The sequence below is a fragment of the Triturus cristatus genome, chromosome 3_1 (genome assembly GCF_964204655.1).
Source record: "Triturus cristatus chromosome 3_1, aTriCri1.1, whole genome shotgun sequence".
Classification (NCBI taxonomy): domain Eukaryota; kingdom Metazoa; phylum Chordata; class Amphibia; order Caudata; family Salamandridae; genus Triturus; species Triturus cristatus.
In genome coordinates this window covers 919,806,361-919,831,612 of record NC_140583.1, presented here as the reverse complement: position 1 = coordinate 919,831,612, position 25,252 = coordinate 919,806,361, and the positions used below count along the sequence as shown (strand labels likewise).

The 25,252-nt window shown below is 45.9% G+C and overlaps 1 protein-coding gene across 5 annotated transcripts in view; it reads left to right on the top strand.

The window, feature by feature from the left end:
- TANC1 (tetratricopeptide repeat, ankyrin repeat and coiled-coil containing 1) overlaps window positions 1-25,252 on the top strand; it is a 740,414-nt gene that overhangs the window by 282,708 nt on the left and 432,454 nt on the right. For 4 of the 5 annotated variants that reach the window (XM_085645503.1, XM_085645500.1, XM_085645501.1 and 1 more), the window contains exon 4: window positions 5,089-5,193. The exons of the other annotated variant lie outside the window; for it this stretch is intronic. In XM_085645503.1, coding sequence (XP_085501629.1) covers window positions 5,089-5,193 — 105 coding nt within the window. The remainder of the gene's footprint in view (window positions 1-5,088; window positions 5,194-25,252) is intronic. 5 annotated transcript variants of the gene reach the window in all.

The following is a 25,252-nucleotide window of genomic DNA, read 5'->3' as shown; positions in this document are numbered from 1 at the left end:
AAAATAATTTTAGGCCTGTTTACAGAAGAATACAAGAGGTGATGGTGAACAGACTATTGTCCACAGGAGGAACTAACTCACAGCCTAAAACAAATAAAGCCAGCTAATAGAAAGCAAGAAAATGTGAGTTACAAACCACAAAGCCAATGGTAAGCATTCAACGGAATGCATTCTGAGGGAAACTTCAGAATGTCCCCAAGATGTCTTCACAAACCAGACAGTTGCGCTGTCTGGTAGGCTTCTACCTAAAAAGGAGAATTAACACTATACACTGGCAGGGTTGGATTGGGATTAAAAATCGGCCCGGGCATACTAAAAAAAAAAGTGGCCCACATTTGTATACTACCTTTCCGCAAACACGGTGGGGCAGATTTACAATCCCCTTGCGCCACTTTTGCATCACTTTTAACATGGAAAAAGTGACGCAAAAGTGGCGCAAGGGGCTTGTAAATCTGCCCCTGCATGTTTTCTTAACTTTGTTTAGATAAAAATAAAATGCACAGGTTCGTTCACACACACCTAAAAACAAGTGAGATCACATCTGCTCAGGCCCCCTGCGCCCCCCACCCTCAATATGCACACATTAATGGGCCGGCCGAGCGAGAGAAAGGGAGTGACACCTCTGCCCCTTTGTTAAAAGGGAGGTAATGGACACCCATCTGCTGCCATAAATGCCCCTCAGGCACCCACTGGGCTGCTGGCAGCATCCGAACACAGACACCGCCCAAATCGACCCCTTCAGGCCGCCCAAAAAAAGCAGCCCATAGCTGGAACTCGGATACCGGCCCCTCGGGCATTGCCCGCTTTACCAATCCGGCCCTGTACACTGGTGCCTGTTGTGGAATGTTCTCTGAGATTTAGGTGTTAACCTAATATAATAAGGGCTTCCCATATCTTCACTGAGTCTGAAACAACCAAGCAGTAGATAGATTTCGAAATTATATAGAGCTCCCAGACTCTGCGACTCTCAAGAAGGGGCATGGCGTTCGCTCCTTTTTACTACTTAATGTATTTTTAATCGATCTCTCTTTCCAGATTCTTGAGAAGGCAACTGATGTCCAGAAGGAAATTTACCAACAAATATTTTTGTGCATTTGCATCTGCACCTGGAAATAATGTTGCACTTTAACGTTCTATTGCAGTCAGTGTTCTGTTGCCAGTTGGAGAACTGGATCATCTGCAGAGAGGACCTTGCCCTCATATGCAGCCCAGACTTCGGTATTGCTGACTGCCACCACTGATTATCCATAAGTAAATTAACTCTCTTTTGAAATTCAGGTGGTTCTTTATTCAAATTCCATGATCAATTTCAATTCATTTCTAATGTGTGGTTTTAATATTTCATAGTTTTACAACCCCAGCACATCACAAGTTCATGAGAACTCTCCTTCAGGGAATAATCCGTTCTATCCAAATTCTATAGTACAAAGGCGACAAACCATTTTGTGGAATCGTTAGTATATTAAAAGGACATTTGAAAGTTTAAAGGAACATGATTAGCATTTCCGATGTATGTTATGTAGTGAGTTTCAGACTCAATAAATTGTAAATGGTGAGATAGAGATGAATTTAGAACAGTATGATTTATTAAATTAATGCATTTTAATCTACACCACACGGTAAACATCTCATGTCCTCTTTGTTTGCTCCATAGATTTTGTATTTAGTTGATTACCCACGAAGAAGAGTGCTCGTGATCCCGTGATGCATTGGGGAGTTTAAAACTACAAATAATTGAAACCTAACATAAGAAATTAATCATACATTGATCATGTGGGCCCAAAGTCCTTCTGGGTCTTGCACAGGTGGCAGAGATTAGACATCATCCCTCTGAGTGACTCTGGCAGGCCATTTTCTTTGCCATGACGGGCCAAGTGCAGCCACATTTCCCAAGGGCCTCCAAGTCAGAAGTCTGTCCTGACGAGGCGGATTGAGTTACTGATGGTGCAGAGATATTGCTAGAACGACAAGTTTCATAAGATGAAAAAGTAGGTGATGCGCTGTCCTTGGGGCAAGATGGAGGGCACTGTTTGTGATTTGTATTCACTGCTATTGGAAGTAGGACCTTCCTGTGGAGTTTGGTCCTCATACATTGCCACACAACCGGACATTTATATGACAGGTGTTTCAGCCTTAGCACAATATTTCAAGTGAACCCAAAAAGAACATACTGAGTGTTTGACCTTGCAGACGCTTATATGACATAGTTACTTAGTTGCCACATCACTGCTTATTGTTTTAAGGCCCTGCATGCCCCTCTCCCCTCAGGCTAGGTCTTTGACACTTTCGAAGATTGCTGCCAGGGGGGAGAAGAGGTTACCCTGCCTGTGGTTGCTGTGATAACGATCCTTACCTAACTCATATGAGTGTAGAACACCAAAGGCTGGAGAGTGGGGTACACTATCAGTATTTGGGCCCCCTGGGTTAACATTTGTGTATATTTGACTTTTTTAGAGAGCGGTTGTGCTTTTATTCGCCCAGCTATAACGGGGGTTTCCAAATAAACTTCAAGGAGTATGGCACACCAGCTATCTCTGTTTGAACTTGGGAATCTTACTGGAGAAGATACAAATGGAGGATTTCCTGTACGCACAATCAGTATTAAGGCACAGTCTTCCAAGTACATGATGTTCAAGCGAACTAGGATATGAGCTATTTATCTTAAAGTTTACCACAATCCAGACCCCCGCATTGGGCACCAAACGGCAGGGGTATATAGTTAGTGCAGGAAATGGGGATCCAACTGCTATAATTGAGTTGGATCTGGGCTGCACACAGAAAATGCTGAATTTGTCCAAAAGCAATTTGCCGACACTGGGACACATTCAGCAGAGCCCGCACATTGTCTTTGTGTGACAGTGAGGATACTTTCTTATATTCACAGCCACTAGGTCCCAAAACAAAGACCTGATTTAAATGGCCATAACCCTAGTTGTGTTCGAGTATCATCCTGCCTGAGTGCTATCTGGAACCTAACTCCTAGATGCCTATGTAATGGAGGGAAACAAAGGCACACACAGTTTATCACTTCTCGAGTACTTAAGAGAAATAATGATGTGGAGGCAGTTTTTTTTACTTTGTTCAACACCTGTATGCAAGTATACGTGCACTGTAATAAGGACCAATTTATCTTTCTGAGTAATTACACAAGTAGCGATTTAAGTAGCATTCATTTTTTGTTTTATTTAATCTTTTTATAGCGCTACTCATCCCAATGGAGGGGGCCAGGCGGCCTTACATCTCACACACATGCAATAAATCATACAAGTGTGTGAATCGACATACATGAATTGTTACAAAAGACAATGAGTATTACAAGGTGTAAAAGTCACATATTGTCAATTCTGATAGGTGTTGTATGTTAACAGTGCATGGTCAGGAGAAATACAAAGTCAGGATTTGAAATGTACCGCACCACTTAGGGTTTGTCGGTACTAAAAAGACTTTATTGCCAACCAAGGGAACGATTTTTTTTTTTTAGCAGCGACTGGTTGAGGAAAAAGCAACAGATAGAGGGGGGGAAAAAAACAAAAACAATTCGGTTCTGAAACTGTGTTGTGCAGTTTGCACGCAGGTGCTTGATCTTAGTTCAGTGGTCACTATGCTGTATTAGAAGGCTTGCAATTTAAGAACTAGAAGTAACAAAAAGATATGTGTCAATACCCAATTGCAATCTGCATATATTACAAATGTGTGATCTGCATGTTACATGATGTGCTTTGCAACAGGCACATGAACCCTCTGTGAATCATTAAGTCAAACTGTACAAAGCACGCTCGCATCTCTCCAGGAAGTGCTTTAACCACCAGAGTTTTCTTACTGTTTTTATCATTCCCTGAAAATTGCCGGGCACACAAAGATCTCTGCAGCGGGTGCTTGTGTTGTACGCTGTAAGATGTTTTAAAATGCAGCCTCGTTGTAACCAATGAAGCAATTAAGTATGCTAGAACAGATTTAGTCACATTTTTCCTTGCTGCCAATTATTTTGTGGTAGAGTTTTAAAAAACACAATGCATTGACACTCTTCTTTTCTTGACCCTGGGACTCAACAGCCTCTCTGCCTCCACACCTTGACCCCCAATTTATGGTTTTCTGTAGATTTTTCCCATTTCCATAGTTGTATACAGTCAACTTATTATGGGGACACTAGGGTAACACATAAGCTCTTCCTAACATACTTTGATGAAGTGACCTTAGCAAACCTCAGATTGAAGCATTTCATCGTAGTGATTGCAGAATGAGAGTGTGGCATGTGACCATTTTGATTATTATGCTGCTGTTTTGCCTGGTTTCGTGTTACTCTGCCATTCCTCAAACACATACTACAGACTCTCGAATACTACTGCACCTAATACACAGTAAAGGCTCGCCAGCCTTATTTATATACACCGCTAGGTGGCAGCATTGCTCGTGTTTGATTTCAGAGGGTAATCGCTCAGCTGCTTCTCAGTGTGGTGATTTGTTGCCAGTTTGATTTCACTGCTCTTTAAATTCTGGTATGTGATTTACATACAAGTTCTTTTTCAGAATCATTCAATCTCTCAAGCATTGACATACGGGATACAAATCCTCCTGTAATTAGACCATTTGCCGCGTTGTGAAAACAGTGCTCGTGGCTTTCAGGGCACACTGTTTTCCAAGGAAATTTCCCACGCCCTTTTATAATCAGGCGGTTTATAATTGGTTGCACAGAATGCCCGGCGATGGAGGACGGCTGCCCTGAACTATTTACAGTATGCCGTGTGCAGGGTATTTTTAGGTTCCGTCTGGGTGGGACTGTGGCAACAATCGTTTCATTTTCCCGCAACGCATTGAGCCCTTGGAGTCACGACGCCCGGACTTTGACCCGCCAAGCAGCCCTTTTATTGCGCACCCCGGCGTCAGGGCGAGCTGGGAGCTTTCGCTTTCCGACGGTGTTTGCATTCCGGGCATGAGTCTGAGGGGGGTCCATCTCCGTGGACAGCGCAGGGCCGGCTTGTGTGTTGTAGCGCCTCCCTTGGACTGCTGCTGGTTAGGCGCGTTACGCACTGCACACCCGCTCCTCGCCTGCGGAGAATTAAAGACATGCTGAAATTGTTTCCGCTGCAGGGCCAATCCGGAGGGCGAAGTATGTGGAGAGCCCCAGAGTGCCGGGGGACGCGGTCGCCATGCCATTGAGAAAAGTGTCAGAGCTGGCCGACGCGACTCAGAATGGTAAGCGCCCTCTGTTCTGCCTGTTTACATCGTTTTACGTTTAATCTTCAGAGAGACCGCTTTAAAATGAGGGCTGTGGGGCAAATTGAAGTATGATATTTGTGGTGTCAGATTGAATCTCGGCTTGTTTTTCATATTTATTAAGTCGGTTACTCTGAATTCGATGGAAGTGGTTCTGAAGGTTGTCTCAATGTTTGCTGTGTTTATATGTAATTGTTTTTCATTCGCAGATTTATGTGAGCCGGGTAATTGTTTTTCATTCGCAGATTTATGTGGGCCGGGTACAGCCTTCCTGTTTGAAATGCGCCTTGCATACATTTTTTTAACAAATATCCCTGGCAGTCTATAAAAGGTTAATACGCCGAGAAAGTAGTTCTTTGTGTTGGCGAACGGGGGCAGCGCCAGGGGTTTCATTTATATTCCTGTCGGCTCTCGAGAAAGCACCACACACCGAAGCACTTGCTTGAGCGACAGGCTCAGTAGATAGAATACACTTTAAACACACGAGCAGGGTTGCGGTGTTGGAAATGTTAAGTGCTGCTGCTGGGAATTCCAGTTGACCGGGGTTGCACTGGACACAATCGTGACGTGTGAGGTCTGCGACAGTGAAATATATGTCATACAGAAAAAAAACAGGCACGTCTGCCGATTATAAGAAACCATTAGCAGCTCCCATAATATAAATAGCAATTTTCCCCATGACAGTCCCTTGTCTGTTTCTAATAACTGTGCCAGTCGGAACCATATGCAACTAGCCGATTTGGAATCGTCACCAGGCATGTAGATTGTTAAATATACATTGAGCGTCAGTCGAGTAGAAAGCAAAAGCAGACTGTACGAGGACGCTAATCTACCCATAACCGCGCCTTAGGGCACGCAGTGTACTGTCAACACACTTGGAGCCGGCGTGTGCCAGTTCACAGTGTCGTTTCAAGTGGCATGTTTGCATGTGCTGAGATACTTACTGCTCTGTAAGGATGCCCAGTCTGTGGCTTTAACCACTGGTCTTGAGATGTAAAACGCAACGTAAGTTGTTCTTTTATGAACAGTTTCCTACCTTAATGTAAATGGATTATCTGGTATGATTAAGGTACTGTGCCCCCACCCCCTGCCCCGCCTTTCCCCCTGCGCTGCTGTCCCCCTGCGCCGCCACTCTGTCCCTGCGCTGCTGCTCCCCCTGCCCCAGCGCTCTCACCCCTGCCCCTATGCTACCACCCCCTTGCCCTGCCTGCTGTCCCCACGCTGCTGCTCCCCCTGTTCCGCCGCTCCTCCTGCCCCTGCGCTGCCTGCAGTCCTGGTCTCTGTGCTGCTGCCCCCCCTACTCCCACGCTGCCTGCTGCCCTGTTCCCATGCTGCCCATTCCAGGTCCTTGCCCGGCACCCAGGACTACTAGGACCATCCATCACAACCACTAATGGAGGCTGCTGCACGGCCATGCACAACACCCAGTGGAGGGACCCCTGGCCCTCTTGCAACCTGATGGTCCACTGCCAAAGAGCTCCTGCACTTGGACCCTGGAGCTGGAACAACAGCTGTGTCTCCTCCTCCCCACAATCCACCATAGGACCCTTCACCTGCTGGTGCTGCCTCTTCTCCTGCAACACAACCTACGAAAGAGCTTACACCACTCCTACTCACAAGACCAACATCACCCCACAACCGCTCCATTGTATCCTGCTCAGCGCCTGCTCCCTTTGCAAACATGCCACGGAAATCTGGGACACCCTCACCACCCTCTGCACGGACGTTGCCTTCATCACTGACCGTGGCTCACCCCGCTTCCAACCTCGACATCACCATCATGACTCCCGAAGGCTAAAAGATGATACCCCAAGCCCTGCCAACAAACAAGACAGAGGCATTGCCATCATCTCCAAGGAAACCATCAGATGCACCATCACCAATGACGACCTCATCGCCTCTCATGAAACACCTCAACCTCCTACTTCAAACGGACATGAAACCACAATAAGAGGCACCCTCGCCTACAGACCCCTGGGGCCCTGAGCAACATTCTGTAATGTCCTCCCCAACCTCATCACCCCCCCTAGCAATTGACTCTCACCACTACGTCCTACTTGGTGACCTAAACTTCCACTTTGACAACCCCAACGACGCCAACTCCATCGCCCTCCTGGAGAACCTGAACAACATCTGCCTCACCCAACTGGTCACCGAACCCATGCACAAAGCTGGATGCACATTCAACCCCATTTTCACCTCCAGTGACAGAATTCAATTCAGCCACATCACAGACATCACCAGTACTGACCACACCATCGTACACTTTACCATCACCCACGCCCAGCATGACATGACCAGGCGTCGGATCTCCTCCCACTTCTGCTGGAACAAGGTCACTGAAACTCAGTGGTCACAGGCTCTTACCACTTTCCAACCCGAGGCCTCAACAGACCTCGACCAGGCCGTCCAGAACTTTGCCGCCTAGATCATCGACAGCACTGACCGCATCGCCACACTGAAACCTACAAAATCTAACAAGACCTCCAAACATGGCAGCTGGTACACCCCAGAACTCAGGACCAGCAAGTGGAACTGCCACCAACTAGAGAAATGATGGTGCACCACTAAGAATCCCACAGACAGAGCAGTTCACAAAACAGCCCTCAGCAACTACAACCAACACATCAAGGAAGCTAAGACAGCAGCTATAACCACCTGCATCGACACCGCGGCCAACCATACAAAGGAACTCTTCAAAATATTCAAAGAATTCTCCAACCTGATACCCATAGAGAACACCATCCACCCCTTTCAAGAACTCTCTGACACCCTCTGACTACTTCTACAGCAAGATCACCAACATCTACAACAATTTCAGCCTTCAGCCCACCACCCTCGACACCAATGACATCAACCAACCAGCGAACATCACCCAAACCATTACCACCTGGTCTCCGCTCGCCGCCCTGACCACCTCAGCTATCATGTCTTCCATCCACTCCGGGGCGTGCACCGACCCCTAACCCCACGACCTCTACAAACTCGCAACAAACCCAGTCAGCATGCAACTCACCAGCATCCGCAATAAATCGTTCTCCACGGCAACCTTCTCGCACAGATGGAAATACACAGACGTCAGACCCCTCCTAAATAAAGCTTCAGCTGACCCCAGCGATCTCGAAAATTATCGTCCGATCTCCCTGTTCTACTACCCAGCCAAAGTACCCGAGAAAGCCATCCACCAGCAGCTCACCGAATTCCTGGAACAAAACTATCTACTAGACACCTCATAATCAGGATTCCGTGCCAACCACAGAACTGAGACCACACTGATTGCCGCCACATGCAACATCAGAACACTCCTCGACCAGGGAGAAATGGTGGCGTTGATCCTACTGTGTGTCTCTGCAGCATTTGACACAGTCTTCCGTAGCACCCTCATCAACATACTCTACAACATAGGCATACGGCAGGACGCCCTCAAGAGGATCACCTCCTTCCTTGCAGGTCGCACACAGAGCATCTGACTGCCTCCCTTCACCTCTGCACCTAAAGACATCATATGCGGCATACCACAAGGATCATCCCTCCGCCCGACCTTGTTCAAAATCTACATGACCACCCTCGCAGATGTCGTCATATCCCACTGAGTCAACATAATCTCCTACCCAGACGAAACCCAACTGATCCTCTCGCTCACTGAGGACCCCTCCAATGCCAAACCAACTTCTGCAACGCTGTGACCAACGCAGTGGCATAACATAGGCCCCCACAGCCCCCGTTGTGCGGGGGGGTCGGAGCAGCAGGGAGGCCCCCTCAGCACAGTACTCGGACCTGCGAGTTCTTGATTGAATCCGGAGGTGGGGTCCTCCATGTACCTTGCAGGGGGGGGGGGGCTCAAGTTTTGTTACGCCACTGGACCAACAATACCAAATGGATGAGAGACAACTGACTCCAACTCAACTCTATCAAAACTGAAATACTGATCTTCGGGAAGAACACCTCCACATGGGACCACCGCTGGTGGCTTGCAGAACTCGGACCGACACCCACACCGACCGACCATGCACACAACCTCAGAATCATCCTCGACAGCCAAATGACCATGAAACGACTAGTCAACGCAATCGTCTCCTCCTACTTCCGCGCACTTCTCATTGCAGAATTTTCAGATGGTTCCCAACCAACACCAGGAAGACCCGTCACTCAGGCCCTCGTCACCTGCCGCATCGAGTACGGCAATGTCCTCTATGCCAGCGTCTCCACCCAGCTCCTCAAAAGACTACAGCCCTTACAGAACTCTGCAGCCAGACTCATCCTGGACCTCCCCAAAAGAACCCACATCGCCCCCCACCAGAGAGACCTCCACTGGCTCCCCATCCAGAAGAGATGCCAGTTCAAGATCCTCATGCACACCTACAAAGCCCTCCACGACCTAGGACCTGCCAACCATTGACTGAACTTCCACCAATGTGGTAGACATCTGCACTCCTCTTCACTTGCCCTCACACACATACACCCCCTCATCCGTTTCGGCGGCGGCTGCTCCTTCTCCTGCATTGCTGCCAAGACCTCGAACGACCTTCCACTCGAGCTCCTTACAGCCTCCTCGCTGGCAGACTTTAGAAAGAGACTCGAGACCTGGCTCCTCGATGGAAACACAGCTCCCAGATACCCCTAGGGAGGGGGGGGGGTGACAGTGTTGCGCTTTACAAATGCTGCTTGATTGATTGATTCATAAAATACATGTTTTAAGCAGTTTAATCCAGATTTTGCAAAAATGTATATACCTAATGTGTTGGCATTGTTCTACATAAAATTAGGTTACATATGCAGTTTTTCCCGCTTAGCTTTTCCTCGATGAAGGTTTTGGGGTCATTTTTATCTGGGTATATATATGCTGCCTTTTCAACGATATTGAAGTTATTCCAATGCGTCTCCCCATGTTAGACTGTTATATTCACCATATCCATGTCTTCCAGTGTCATCAAGTGCATGTGTTCATGGTTAGATGTGGAATATATGTGCCCCAGATGCAGTGCTTTTGATTGCAGGTATGGGTGTAAGTGCAGGCTGGAAATAGTTTTGGCCGTGTTAGCAATCTCCCCTCTGTTGAGCCTTAGGCTATTATTCCCTGTTGAGTATTAGAGAGCAACACAGAAGTTATCACTTAGAACCATTCACAATACTCACTCAGTGTGGTACCCAGCATGGTAGGCGCTGTAGAAGGTGCACCTGGCAACCTACCTTAGGTACTGAAAAGCCTAAGCGCCCTTTCCTTAAGATATTCTGTCCATTTGGTGTGGTTGCTCATAAAAGCTCATCTAGGTCTTGAGTAAAGAGCTTATAGGGAGAATGCTAGAGTGGCAGATTCAGGGGTGCCCTTGTGGTGCTCGTGTACAGAGGGCAGGGAACTAGGGGAAGCGAAAGAGGAGGACCAGGAGTCGGTCTTCGAATTGGACCGGGAGTCGATATGTCTGAGATTAAGAGGTGTCCAGGGTGAGTCCAGAAGTCAGTCCCTACCTACATCATTCAAGTCAGTCAGTCAAAAATACTTGTTCGGTTATAAATATACGATCATAAAAGCTACAAACCATCAAACACATACATAAATAATAAAACATAACGATAATATGTTGTCGCAAAGCAGATTTAAAAAAAGGCCAAAACAGCAAGACAGTCTCCATGATCGATCAACAGTTGAAGGAAATGCAGTGCAATTCCACACCACCTGAAATTATTTCTTTTCAATACTGAAGCTAAACATTTTTGGGTGAAATGCTGATAAAATTGAGAGGAAAAAATGAGCTAGAGTCTGATCAGAAAAGTCATCAAATGGGCAAGAACAGACCTAGTCAGTGCTAAATTGGCCCAGTGGGAAGAAGAGTAGACGAGTTATAGTTCCAAGCATAAATAGTATCACAAGACCTTGCTCAAACACCAAAGTACATGAGAACAAAAGGTTAAATAAACATAGAAGTCTCGATCGGAACATAGGTCATAATTGAGGATTTTTAAAGTTCTGTTTCCTCATGCAAAACACGTCTTTTCTCCATGGAAAATGTTTTGATCTAAGGTTTATGCACCTTTTCTTACGGGAAAGGGGGTTAGAAATAACTGGGGCTGTCCGCATCAATCAGTGCAGTTTTAACCAAGGTATTTTCAAGCCAGTCTCCTCAGTCTGCGACACTTGATATGGGAGTACCTAAAATCCCTGCACCATTTGTATTGGAATACACTGCATGTTCTAAAGTCCTAGTAATGGGGACATGATTGACTGCCAGCCTCGCAAGAAACATTAAACAAAGCAATTACGGACTAATAATTTAAGGTATCTAACTGCCATGCATAGGAGTTAGCACTATCAAATGAGACCCCTAAATCAATCAATCAGGCATTTGTAGAGCGCACTACTCACCCGCGAGGGTCTCATGGCGCTAAGGGGATGGGGGTGGGGGGGGGAAGGTGCTGCTACTGCTCGAACAGCCAGGTCTTGAGAAGTCTTCTGAAGGTCAGCAGGTCCTGGGGTCTGTCGCAGGTGGATGGGGAGGGTGTTGCATATCTTGGCGGCAAGGTGGGAGAAAGATCTGCCGCCGGTGGTCATTCGGTGGGTGCGTGGAACGGTGGCGAGGGGAACTGATACACTTTCTTCAGTACCTTACCTTTAACAAGTATTGTACGTGGTCTCGTGCTATTTGGGTTGCAAGACGTTACTTGTGATTTAGAGAAGTTTGTCTGAAGATTGGCCATAAAACTCTCAAATGCGTTCATCAGTACTTTCAACCCATTGAGCATTCGGGCCAACTAGACCGCATCATCCGTGTATATCAAAACTGGAATTAACCTAGAACCCATTGCCAGAACTTCCTGCCCTGACTTGTTAAAAAAAAAAAAAATCACGTTATTAATGTATACAATTAACACAATTTGGGTCAAAAAGCATCCCTGCCTTACTTCCGTTCTGTCTTTAAAGATTCAGAAGATTCTTCATTGCTCAGCAATCCGACCTTGTCTGTAAGATCAGAATAAAGAGTAGATTAAAAACAAACTAATGCCTGCTACAGGCCAATTTTCCATAGGTGATACCACAGATTACATCTATTGACAAGATCAAAGGCACTGAATATATCCATGAAGGTCGGGTACAATGGGCAGGTCTTAGCAATGGTATACTTACTGGTAATTATATGTCAATTGAGTCATTGCTCCAGTGTACCTAGATACTCACGGGATACATACTGTGCTTCACAAAATATGTTATTATCTGTGGCCCAATCACCACTCCTCTTGTATAAAGCCCTGCCTACAATCTTAACCATAGAGTCTAACACAATATATGGGCCTATAATAGCATGGGTCCTACCTATTGCTCTTTTCAGGTCTTGTCTGAGACAATGCATGCACTGTTGTTTGCAAGACATTTTGTGTATTGATAAGGACTGGGAGCCCACCCATTGCATACCATTTGTTGATTTCATTGTCCCTCTTATTTTCTGGCTCCTGATTGGTCAGTGTGTGCCACTTTCGTTTGTTTTTCCCTTCCATGGAGCATGGGTGACGTTCTGATTGCTTCTTTTTGATTAGTGTTCTTCCAATGTTCGTGCTGAGATTGAGGTACTTTGTTTTTTCTTCGTTATTCCCTATCGCCCTTGTAGTTGGTTGTTCCCCCGCACCCTTTCCTGCATTAGTATGTGTACAACCACCCTACTACCAACACCATACCATCCCATATCACCACCACCATGACTGCCACCACGCCCCACCAGACCACCTTAACCACCCCCAACCCCCTTTTGCCACAACCCTATCATAACCAGCATCACCATCCTACCCTAACCACCATCCAGCCATAACCACGACTCTAATCATCACCACTCTAATTTCAACCACCACCATCCCCACCACCCTACCCCAACCACAACCACCCTACCTCAACCACCACCACCCTACCTCAACCACCACCACCCTACCTCAACCACCACCACCCTACCGCAGCCAACACCACCCTACCTCAGCCAACACCTTACCTTAACCACCACCTCCCTAGCCACAATGGCAGAAGCACCACCACCCTAACTACTACCATCCTCCCCACCATCACAACCCTCACCACCACTACCCTAAACACCACCCACACCTGACCACCACCACCTTACTTCCACCCTCACCACCACCACTCTTGCCCTCACCATCGCCCACACCACTACTACCCTCACCACCACCATTCTACAACCATCCTCATCACCACCACCTTCTCCAGCCATACCACGACCTCACCAACACCACCACACTCACCTGCCATACCTCTACCTTACCAGCACCACCCTAACCTCCCTACCCTAACCATCACTTCCCTTTCATTAAACATGGTTTTTAATGTTCTGTTGTAGCTCATAAGTTTTTTTTTTTTTACCAACCATTTTGAACTCATTCCTTGATATTTGTTTCCGTTTGTTTACTGTAGCCACTTTTTCTTGCCTGAGACTATGCATCTACGTATCCAGCAAATCTAAGTTGTACCAATGATTAAGAAACATTTACACATCATCAATAGCTATCTATCGGCATGTCTGCCTTATCTGTGGGAGCAATATGTGAACGTTGAGAAGGAACTGTTGCTGTGAACCCTTTGTGGAGTGCTCCGTGGGCGGATTTACATTTGCATGAACTTCATATTTGATTGCCTTGTACATTTTAATTGCTGTGCAGTTAGAATAAGAAAGCATAGTATTCATCGTATAAGGAGTTATGCTTTTAATAAAGCAACCTATAAATACAGTCAGCCCTGCTTCGAAGACTGGTTGCATGGTCTTTCCTTCCTCTTGTGTTTGTCCCTTCCCTGGAGCTTGCCTCATTATTTGTGTCCTTCCACTGGTTAAATTTCAGACACTCTACTCTTTGGTTAAGCACTCCAAGAGCGTGCATGTGTTTTCCAGCTGTCTCACTTCTGTACTTTTTTTACCCCTCCACCGCCAACAATGTTGCTATGTGCATCTCTCCCCATGCCCCTCTATGTTGTGCTTGCCCATGTGCCCTTCTCCCCAGCATTACCTTCTAGCCCATGTGCTTCTCCCCATTCCATGTTGCGCTGTCTCTCGTCCATTTGCTCTGTTCCCTCACTCCACGTTGCTCTCTCTCGCCTGTGTTGTGCCCTCCTGCCACCCTCCTTGTTCCTTCTGACCCTGCCCACCATAATCTTCGCCCTTCTTGTTGCTTTCCCACCCCAAGTTTAAAAAGAAAAAAGCTTTGGCACCAATGTTTTTATTATTTAGTAATCCAACTTGGATCAGTAAATAAAAACAAAAAAAGCTACCACGCATTTTGTGGGTGCATGCATGCATAGTGTACGCATTTAAAAATGACATGGCGGCTGCTCCATAGCCCCTTTTTAGGTCTTGCGACCTGCGTTGCACCGCGCAGCAGTGCTCGTGCAGGCGAGTCCTTTTGTCCGGGGTTCAGAAATGGACCCTGGAATCGCACACGCTCATGCGTGTGCGATTCCTTTTGTGCTACCCCATTGGCCTTTGCGTCCGTCTTTTTATAAAAGACTGCACGCAATTGGCCAAAGGCGGGCGCGTTGCTCCGCCCACGGCCTATTGGTGTCTATTACGCGCTTGGTGCACGTAATAGACACCAATAGGCCATGTGGTTTCAATTATCGTGCCCAGACATGGGCGCGATAATTAAAAGCACGTCTCGCTGTGGTGCATGCGCACCACTCGCGGGATTGTTCATTTTTGGATCCATTTTTTGTTTTGATGTAACTGTCGAATGTTTGAAGTAAATACATGACAGAAAAATGATTAATTTTGTAAAAGAAAGCAGAAACCGAGTAAAACATTGATAATACATAGCACACTATTAATTATCGTACAATCATATCCCGTGCGAGTCTGACATTATACGATAATAACACAAAGTAAAGAGAATTTGGAAGCAAATGAGACACCTTTAATAATTTTTCTATATTTTCACTTGACCCAAGAGACCATATTGGTAGGAAATACTCAAGAAATGATTCCCAGAGGAAAAGTAATCTATTTGGGCCTGAGCATCCCTCATTATCGAGCGCACCTTCCTACCTTCCGATGCAGCAACATTGGCACTCCCTCATGGTCCTTGCGGGCCGAATCAACATACTAGTAAATATTCATGAGATCAATTTACATGCGTGTATCAGCATTTGCTTTATTTGCATATTCATTGGTGTACTGGAAACCAGACTTGGTGAGATTCTCAAAGATCACCGCAAGTTGTCATTTGGAATGAGGCAAAAGGTAATTCCAGCACCTAACTGACTGTTGAAAGTTTAACAGTTGTGCATATATAGTTCACAAAAAGGATAAGTGACTTAGTTTACCGTCAAGGGCGGAAGTTTTCAGTTGCTAAGAATTATGAGAATCTCACAAAGTCCACCGCAGTCGTGGATCACTGCAGCGAGTATTTGCTGCGATCTGCAGGTCACAAGTTCATATTCCAGCAAGACAAACTCATGCTTCATGCTTTAAGGTGGGAGAACTAAAAACTATACATTTGGGTAATATTAACGCCTGTTAATTACAACACAGGAATGTCAGAAGTGGCATGAAACAATATACCTCAAGCCATGTAGTATTTGTTGCTTCCTCCCCAGCCCGGGTACATGTAAAATGTTTACACCACACACGGAGCCTGGTATTCATCGGCATGTTACAAAAATACTCTCTAACCTCCAGTGGTGTAACGAAAGTTGAGGCCCCCACCCCTGCAGAGTACATGGAGGGGCCCCCCTGCGGAGTCAGTCAGGAACTCTCCAGCAGGGTACTGATCTGAGGGGGCACCTCCTTTCTGCATCTCCAAGCGGCCCACACCTTTCTAAGCTGGGTGACAACTGCTGTCAGTGTGTGAACGAATTCTTCAGTGGCTTAAATCCTAGACTTCGCTTCGGTAACACGTTCTGCTATTTTTTACACATCTTGATACAGCAGACCCCTCGTCACACTTTCTCCCCCTCTATATGCTTCCAAGGATTTCTGAGTGTCAAATATCACTTGAAGTACTGGTTCTGAGTTAATCTGCACAGTGGCGGAGTGGTCTGTGTCGCTCCCTTCATCATGTTTCTGAGGTTCTGTTGGGGGTCATGCCACATAGGCTGCCTGCGATGAAGGTGATCCAAGGAAGGTGGGAATCATTAAAAATAAAGAGTTGCCACTTAGCACATGCAAAAACAAAGAAATGCCGGAACAAGTGAAAAATGTTGTTGCACTTCATGCTGGGGGTGAAAGCACACAATAAAGTATCAGATTAATCAACTAACAAGAACCCTCTCGGTGTAAATAATATTTTATGGCCGAAAAAAATATTTTTACTAAATTGTACATTTATTTGAGTTTGTATAGAAATTATTGCTGCTGGAAGACATTTAGCATTTTTACCAATGAAACATTTCTCATTCCAAATGGCTGCATAGTTTACAAGATCCACGGGGCATCACTAGTTCTGTCTTTGACAATAGCCGGGTCCCTGATGTAGTTACGTTGGTAATGAGTATTTGTGTGCTGCTATTTCTACAGAGTCTTCATAGCAACTGTCCACATTTCATGGCCGCTTCATAATGCTTTTTAGGTGGAGCCTAGAGTCAGTGCGCATGTGCTGCTCTGCAAGACTTGTTGAAGGGAATAGAAGCCCCGCCCACTCTCCATGTATATTTGCCATTGGCTTGTGTCATTGTCCTTCCTAAATGCTGGCTTCTGATTCGTCAATAGGCTTGTTAGTCCTTCCATAGTACCCCCTCGTCTTCATTTGTCACCTCACATGGCAACTGGCCCTTTTTCTTCGGTTGTTACACGGTACCTGTTATTTAGTCTTTAAGCACTCATTTCTTTATTGAGTTTCTCTTACTGCAGGCACGATGTGCTTTGGGGCTTTCTTTACAACCCTGCCCTCTCTCCCGTTGTCAGTGCCTTCTTTATCCCCCTCCGTGCCTTCTTTACCCCACTCCCTCCCGTTGTCTGTGCCTTCTTTAATCCCCATGCCCTCCCTCCCGTTGTATGTGCCTTCTTCCTCCCTCCCCACCCCACGCACGCCCTCCCTCCCGTTGTCCGTGATGCCTACCATTTGCAATGCAATTGATCTCGCATTTACGCGAGTTTGAGCTATTGGCATTGTAAAATACAGTGCCTTTTATGTTTTGGTTGTTAAAACATAAATAAAAAGCATTGTCATTTTCAATGCCAATAGCTTAAACTCGCGTAAATGCGAGACCTATTGCATTGTAAATGCTTGTTTTGTTTGCTCTTTAGTCACTCTGCACAACATCATTAAAAACCATTAGCAAATCCAATAGTTCCTAAAGGCAATACCCATTGGCTTTGCCAATACTTGTTAAAAATAGGCTCTATAATTGACACAGGTCAATAGTTGGGCATTTTGGCCCTTGTGGCATGGCATAGCACATTAGTAAGGAGCAGTGCCCAGAGCTCATTGGTCAGTCATAAGCTTTTATTCGATATGCAAGATATCTTGTAAGCACATAAGAAATACAATTATAACAATAAGCACATAAAAACACAAACTACAAGAAGCCAGTAGAAAATTCATAAAAAGATAAAAGGACATAAATTGCCCGTTAATAAATTAACTAAAAAAAGAATTAAACAGCTACTGACAATCTCTTACAACGAATAAGCCAAGACCACTTTAAAAATTTTGCAATTCCACACACTAAGGGGGGGGAAGTGTCCGTAGTTAGGATACGTAGGGCTTCAAGGTAGCTGCGTGTGCCCATATTGCGACAAAGGGGTTTCAACCAGACACTCCTAGGTCTTGCATAATCAGGGCAAACAAACAAGACATGTACAATGGTCTCGGCCTTACTTCGGCAACACGCACAGTTGGGAGAAATACGGGCCACAGGTGACCAACTTGATACCAGTGCACCTAGGGGGAGGCATCCAACTCTAAATTTGAAGTAAAGGGCTCGATCAAAAGGGAGAGTTATCAAGTCCAGGTAGGGTTCAAAAGCCACAGTGTCTTTAATTTGCAAAAAGGCGACAGTCGACTTGCAGTGATTAGAGTTAGTAATTAAACACTCCGCACACCAGTTCCAATAAAGCGCCTTGACAACTTCTTTTGGAGGGGCTGAACGTGATGACCAACAGCTTCCTAGACCGATATTCTCCAAAAGCTTTTTAGTATCTCTTAGCCACTTTATCTTAGCCCAACCCCCCAAGCTCATTATTTCCCTCAGGGCATCAGCATAAGATTTTAGTTCTTCACCCCTCCAGATTTGTGTCCATAACAAAAGGGGGCGAAGCTGGGCCTGGTCTTTAATATTTTTGCAGCCCATGTCCAGCCGAACAGGTACGGATGGAGTGCTCAGGGGCACGGAGATAAGGGATTTCAATAGCTTGCTCTCCGCTGACTCTAGGGCGTTCAAGCAACAGTGGCCCCACAATTCTGCCCCATACAAGGCTGATGACACTACTTTAGCCTTGTAGATATCAACTACTGGGGTGAGTGATCTCCTTGGAGAGGCCCTGAACTCCCTCATTAGAGCACCTCCCACTCTCCTGTGGCTGAGGACCATTTTATCAATATGACTAGCCCAAGACATCCTATCCGTAATCCGAATACCGAGGTAATCGAATTCGGCTACTTTCTCTAGGGGGATCGAGTTAAGTGTCGGTGGGCGGCCCAGTTTCTTAGGAGGATTTAGGACTAGATATTTTGTTTTATCCACATTTATTGTTAATCCTCACATGGCAACTGGCCCTTTTTCTTCGGTTGTTACATGGTACCTGTTATTTAGTCTTTAAGCACTCATTTCTTTATTGAGTTTCTCTTACTGCAGGCACGATGTGCTTTGGGGCTTTCTTTACAACCCTGCCCTCTCTCCCGTTGTCAGTGCCTTCTTTATCCCCCTCCGTGCCTTCTTTACCCCACTCCCTCCCGTTGTCTGTGCCTTCTTTAATCCCCATGCCCTCCCTCCCGTTGTATGTGCCTTCTTCCACCCTCCCCACCCCACGCACGCCCTCCCTCCCGTTGTCCGTGATGCCTACCATTTGCATTGCAATTGATCTCGCATTTACGCGAGTTTGAGCTATTGGCATTGTAAAATACAGTGCCTTTTATGTTTTGGTTGTTAAAACATAAATAAAAAGCATTGTCATTTTCAATGCCAATAGCTTAAACTCGCGTAAATGCGAGACCTATTGCATTGTAAATGCTTGTTTTGTTTGCTCTTTAGTCACTCTGCACAACATCATTAAAAACCATTAGCAAATCCAATAGTTCCTAAAGGCAATACCCATTGGCTTTGCCAATACTTGTTAAAAATAGGCTCTATAATTGACACAGGTCAATAGTTGGGCATTTTGGCCCTTGTGGCATGGCATAGCACATTAGTAAGGAGCAGTGCCCATAGCTCATTGGATTTAAAAAGGTCGGCTGGTACACCGTCTGGGCCAGATGCCTTACCAGAAGAGATATGGGAAATGACCATCGCTACTTCATGGAGGTGAAACACAATGGGATCAGCGCTTGAGGAAGCACCATTGAGGTGAATCGACAATCTGATTAGAATTCAGATCAAGACAATAAGTATCAGAGAAGTGGTTCACCCACTGATCTGCAGTAATCCATACTAGCCATCTAACCGCTATTCTTTTTAATGGTATTGACGAGTGCAAACATTCTTTTTTGAGTTTCTAAACTTACATGTCCTTATTAAAGACTCCCGTTTATTCCTTTTCAGTTCAATCTTTATCCTTTTTAGCGCTCCTTTTATAATGGGATCTGAGAGAAGCAACCTCCTCCTTACACCCAGGCATCTTAGACAACGCGCCGCGAGGATGTCTGTTAGCTGCAGAACATGCTTTGTTAACCACCTAGATTTCCTGGTATCATAACGTACTACAGGTTTAAAAATACATCCTTGATTGTTGCTTAACCCGACAAAAGAATTAATAACCGCTACTTGAGTAACTCAAGAGAAGGACAGTTTCAAAATGGAGGAAGATGCTTTTTACCAAGTTAACCATGAATGTGCTGCTTAGGGCAGATCTGCACACCAGTCTTAGGCAAGAGTTTTTAACCGAGAGGCCTGGATTGTCAGTGGAGAACACTTGTGACTAAATATAAAGGCAATGCCAATAAAAAAAACAAAGCATTATGATGACCATTACCTTTTTCAAATACCTCCTCAAACAGAAGATAATTGGCCAAACCCATAACAAAAATGTATAATCAATGGCTGGTTTACAACCCTGACTTAAAAAGGTGAAAAACAGCTTGTCTGCAGAATCCTCAGACACAAATGCGTTTCCTAAATTCCTATAAATAATATATCTTGAAAGTGATGGCCCCTGAGAGTCAGACGATGACTCACTGGATATGGCTGGATCATTAATGTAACTGGGCCAGTTTGCATCATCTGTAGCAAGATATCACCTGTCGTGCCCGACACTGAAGAGAAAATGTGTAGCGAGAGGAGTGTGACATTTGTGTTGTTGGGAAGCTGTTCTATCTTCTGTGCAAGATTGCCTGAAAGAATGGGAAGAGGATAGCTATCGAGAGACCATTGCCCTCAGTCCTTCTGAGCCCAACATGAACAATATCGGAGGACACCATTGGTTACCGTGATCTGCTTTTGCTCTTTGATAGGATACCCAGTTTTGGCCACTCTGGGAACTTTACACATTGATTTGATCCTGGAAGGTGTCAGAGTTTGGTTGAAAGGTGGAGATTGGGGTAACGTGAAGGAAGGTGTGGACCCTGCTCTGCTGTGGGGTCTGTCACAGTGGAACTAGGAGAACACAAAGACAAGGAGGGGGCTTTTAAGCCTCTCGAGAAATCCTCATGGTGCCCAGTTAGTCGTATTTTGGAAAAATGGAGCAGTATACTGAGGGAAGGCAGGAGTAAGGAGGGGTGTGATTGCTCCTGGGGGAGAGTGGAATAACTCTTGAGTTTGGAATTAGGCATGAAAGAGGAAGAAATTCTGTCGGCACCCTGCACACAAAACCTAAAGCCATGACACTAATGGGCCAGCAGGATTGTGAGAGCAGATAGGGGAGGGCACGACACCTTCTGCAAAATAGGTTTTTAAAACCACAAGCTGAAAAGGAAAGCAGGTTTAAAAGACATAGGGGCAGATAATTAACGCGGGCATTGCATTTGAAATAGATGGGCCACTTGGAACTTTGTTAGGGAGGAGAGCTTGCACGTGCTGGATCTGGTATTATGTTTTTGTTGTTGAAGGAAGTTCTTAGGCTAGAGGTCTTGAGCACAGGTACGGCTTTATTCCGTAAAATTCCCCCCCCCCCCTAGGATCTCGCCACAGATCTCATGCTATCAGAATAGGCCATGACTACTTTTTTCTGATTTCTGTGAAGGCATCCGCTCACTAGAAGAAATGTGTGTGGAACCCTGCTTACGTTTTTTTAATGACTTACCTTACTCTGTGTAACAAGGAAGGTGATGTATGGGTAGTAATGGTTTATCATTCTTAATGAGTTTTTTTTTTAGATCGTTCAAATGAGTTTTTTCCTATTGTTTTACAACTGTTTCTCGTACTTCGGAGGTGCCACGGATCACGGCCTAAACAAACTGCTCTGCATGCAGGTTATTTCTACGTTTTTGGGCCTGATTTTGTTTTACCCCGTCTGAAAGGAAGTGTTGAGCACAAAGTGCACTGAACTCTACTTTCTTAGTTGTGGAGACATAGTTACTTGTCATTTCAGAGAGCTTATTTTCAAACAGTTTTGGGGAGAAGAAGAGGGCCCTTCTTTAGTGAACAGCGCAAGGGGAGACCACTCCAGTCTGAATGCAGCCATGCACCTAATGCCTGCTAGTTTACCAGCTGATTTATTCCATGTCTGACTAGCCCAGCAACTATATCGATTTTAATCCCACTGTCTAGTGTGATTTATTTTTCTCCATTGATTCTTATGCTGTGTCTTAGTTTTTCCAAATACTCCCAGCTAGCATCATCCTATATGGCTGCGGAGGCTGTAATGCATAACTAATGGGTGCCTTGCAGTGCACCCTTGTTAGGGCTTCTCCCTCTTTGGTTCAGTCCGTTCTCAAGTCTTGCACGGGAATTAATATTGGCTCTGTGACGGGTGCAGCTATGCCTTTAATGCCAGTGTGCGAACTGTTGGTATCAATACTTATATTTAAACGTATCAGGCCTCTTTATGCCCTTCATGTAGCACGTGCCTTAGAGTCATTTATGTGTGCATTAACTCATGCATCAAATATGTATGTGAGCTATATACAGGCCTACCCCGCCCTAATTGTAGGTGTCAGTGGTCCCAGATTTGCATGCAGCCTGGAAAAATGTGATCTTATCTCAGGAGGCAACAAAGCACTTCATTGGCTCCCTCTATCAGGCTGGATCTGTTTTCACTTGGCCTGTGCGGAATTTAAATGCTTTCACACCTCACCCCTTGCATAGCTGGTGTCCAAGGTGGCATCATTTGAAGAGAGGTCACCTTCTTAAGTGCTCGCCTTCCAGATCAACTCTAAAAGTGGGCAACTCTTTGCCTTTCAAGCAGTCCAGTCCTGGAACCCTGCTTCTTGGTATCCATTGTAGCCCTTCCCTTCCAGTCTTTAGACAGCAGCTTACATCTGCAAGAGCGGCCGGTATACTGGGGGAGCTGGCGGGAGAGGTGCACTCGGGGGGTATAAAAAATAAATAAATCAACGTACCTGCAGCCGTCCCTGTCGCGCTCTTTGCTCCTCTTCACCTCTTCAGGAAGGCACAGACTCCCAGAATGCCCTGCAGCCAATCCTGAAACTGCTCTCGTGCAGGAGAGCAGCTTCAGGATTGGCCTGAGCTCTCTCCATTTGCGCTTCAGGACAGACTTGAGCCGTGCCTGCTCTGTCCACCCCAGCTGCGCTGGAGGGAGCTCCCATTGTGCACGGTGGTTTGACCGGCCTAAAACTGCCGGCCAAACCAACATGCGCAGTGATGGGAGTGCATTACCACTCTCCTAAGTGCCTGTCACAACCAGGCACCGCCCCCAAGACTCGGCAGTAAAATAAAAACAAAGTGTTTTATTTTTATTTTTCTGCCATTTGGGGGGGGGGGGTGGGGGGGGGGAGGGAGACGACGATCTGCCGCCATAGCAGAGCAGCCGCCGCTGCGACATCTCCTGTTTTAGTGCAGCAGGCGGTGCACTTTATAAATGCTGCTTCTCGCTCTTGTCAGTTGTTTGTCGTGTGTAAGCACAGTGCTAATGCTGGAGCTTCATTGCAGTCCTAGCCGGTTGGCTGGTAGCCGGGGTTGTCGAGCCAGGTGGCAGAACCCCTCTCCACTTGGGTATGTGGGTTCAATCCGCGTGGGCCAGGCTAGGACGGGTGGAATGTCTCCGAGCCTCTGTCAGTAGGATCCGTCACGCAATGGCCCTGGCCTCCACTCTCTGATAATATTTCTCTCTTGACACCAATCCCCGGCCAGATGCCCAGCTTGGCCAGGCTGGTACAGAACCTCTTTGTTCAGTTTTTGTGCTGCCTACGTTTTTTTTCTTCCTATAACGTGGCTTCGTTATGGGGATGTGATCGAGAGAAGATCAAGTTGCGGTTCCTGTCACCACTCGACATTATTGCAGACAGTTCGGAATAGGTTTTAAGATACCCCCTCAGCAATGGATGAGGGGCGGCTGTAGTGGTGCTATTATCCACCTCTGACTGTGCACATTAGAGTCCATTAAAACCTGTGGTATCACCGTTTGCAATATTTGGCATTAAAACATGTGGCGTTAGTTTAATAAAAAGGACCCACCAGCCATGTTGGACACTATGCTTACAAATGGCAGTAGATCCTCCGACAGAAATGACTTTCTCATGTAACTGCACTCTGCAAGCATTTTACTGGCTTCCTGACTGGCGTGATTCAATGTTGAGAACAGTAAATGCTGCAGTGGAACTACTGTCGGGATTTCCGGCTTTGCTAAGCAGTCAAATTCAGTTTTTGCTGCACCAGAATCTAGGCATTTGTTTTGGAGTTTGTACAGCATATTCGGAATGCTGATACCAGCTAAAAGAAAACTGCCATTTCTTTGTCAGAACGCATTTACCATAAGTTAGATTTAGAAAACGAACACTTTTTAGTTCAAGCCAACTAGACAGCGCAAGCTATTTGGTGCAAGAGACGGTTTGTCAGTTTGCCAATAACTTACCACGGGCGTAAATCCGGCTCATTGGTTGCCTTTATTGTCACTCATGTGTTGGCTTCTTTTTTGATGCCTTACCATGACCATCTTGTGTTTGTGCCCCCCGTGGGGCATAGTCTCTATTTGTATCCTTCCACTGCTCACTTTTTGGGACCTACTTTCATTCTTTTTGCTTAAGCACTCCATGAGTCCATGTATTTTCCATCTGTCTCCCTCAGGTGCTTCACTCCCCGGTCCCCACTCTTTGTTGCTATATCTGATCAGTGTACTTCTCTCTCCCACCCCGTGCTGCTCTGTCTCATCTGTGTGCTTCTCTCCCATCCACCACAGGCTCCGTGTTGCTCTCTCTCACCTGTGTACTTCTGTGGTGATCTCTCCCTCTTGTGCTTAACCCATCCCTACCCACTCTCTATGTACTACTTTTCGAGGAAGGTGGCAACGCCAAAACGCGTCTGTTGGTGCGGGGGAGGTTTCACACATTGAAAATTATTTCACTTCCGAATTCCCGTGAGTGCTTTTATTGGTAAATAAAAAATTCAAGCAAATGGCGCCTGCATAATGCCTCTGGCATGCGTCAGTGGGATGATGCAACTGCCAGTTTTTACGTGCTGCACAGTGTCACAACATTGTTCAGCACTGCAAAGAGCACCTGATAAACCAACAGATGCCAAATGTGAGACCTACTGGCTTTGCCAATGCTTGTTTGACAAGCAACTGAGCTTTCTCCCAAAAAAACCTGAACCAGTTGAAATCAAGAAGGCATAGGAACTCCTCTTAAGACACCCACAATTCTCTGATAAGCCAGACGATTGAATGTGATTGTGATAGACCCAAGTGAGAGTTGGTAGATCTAGTCAGAGAAAATGTTTAATTTGTCCAGAAACACATCCTAATTTATCCTGATCTAAGTGTTGGAATGCAGAAAAAGGCTAGTTTTATGG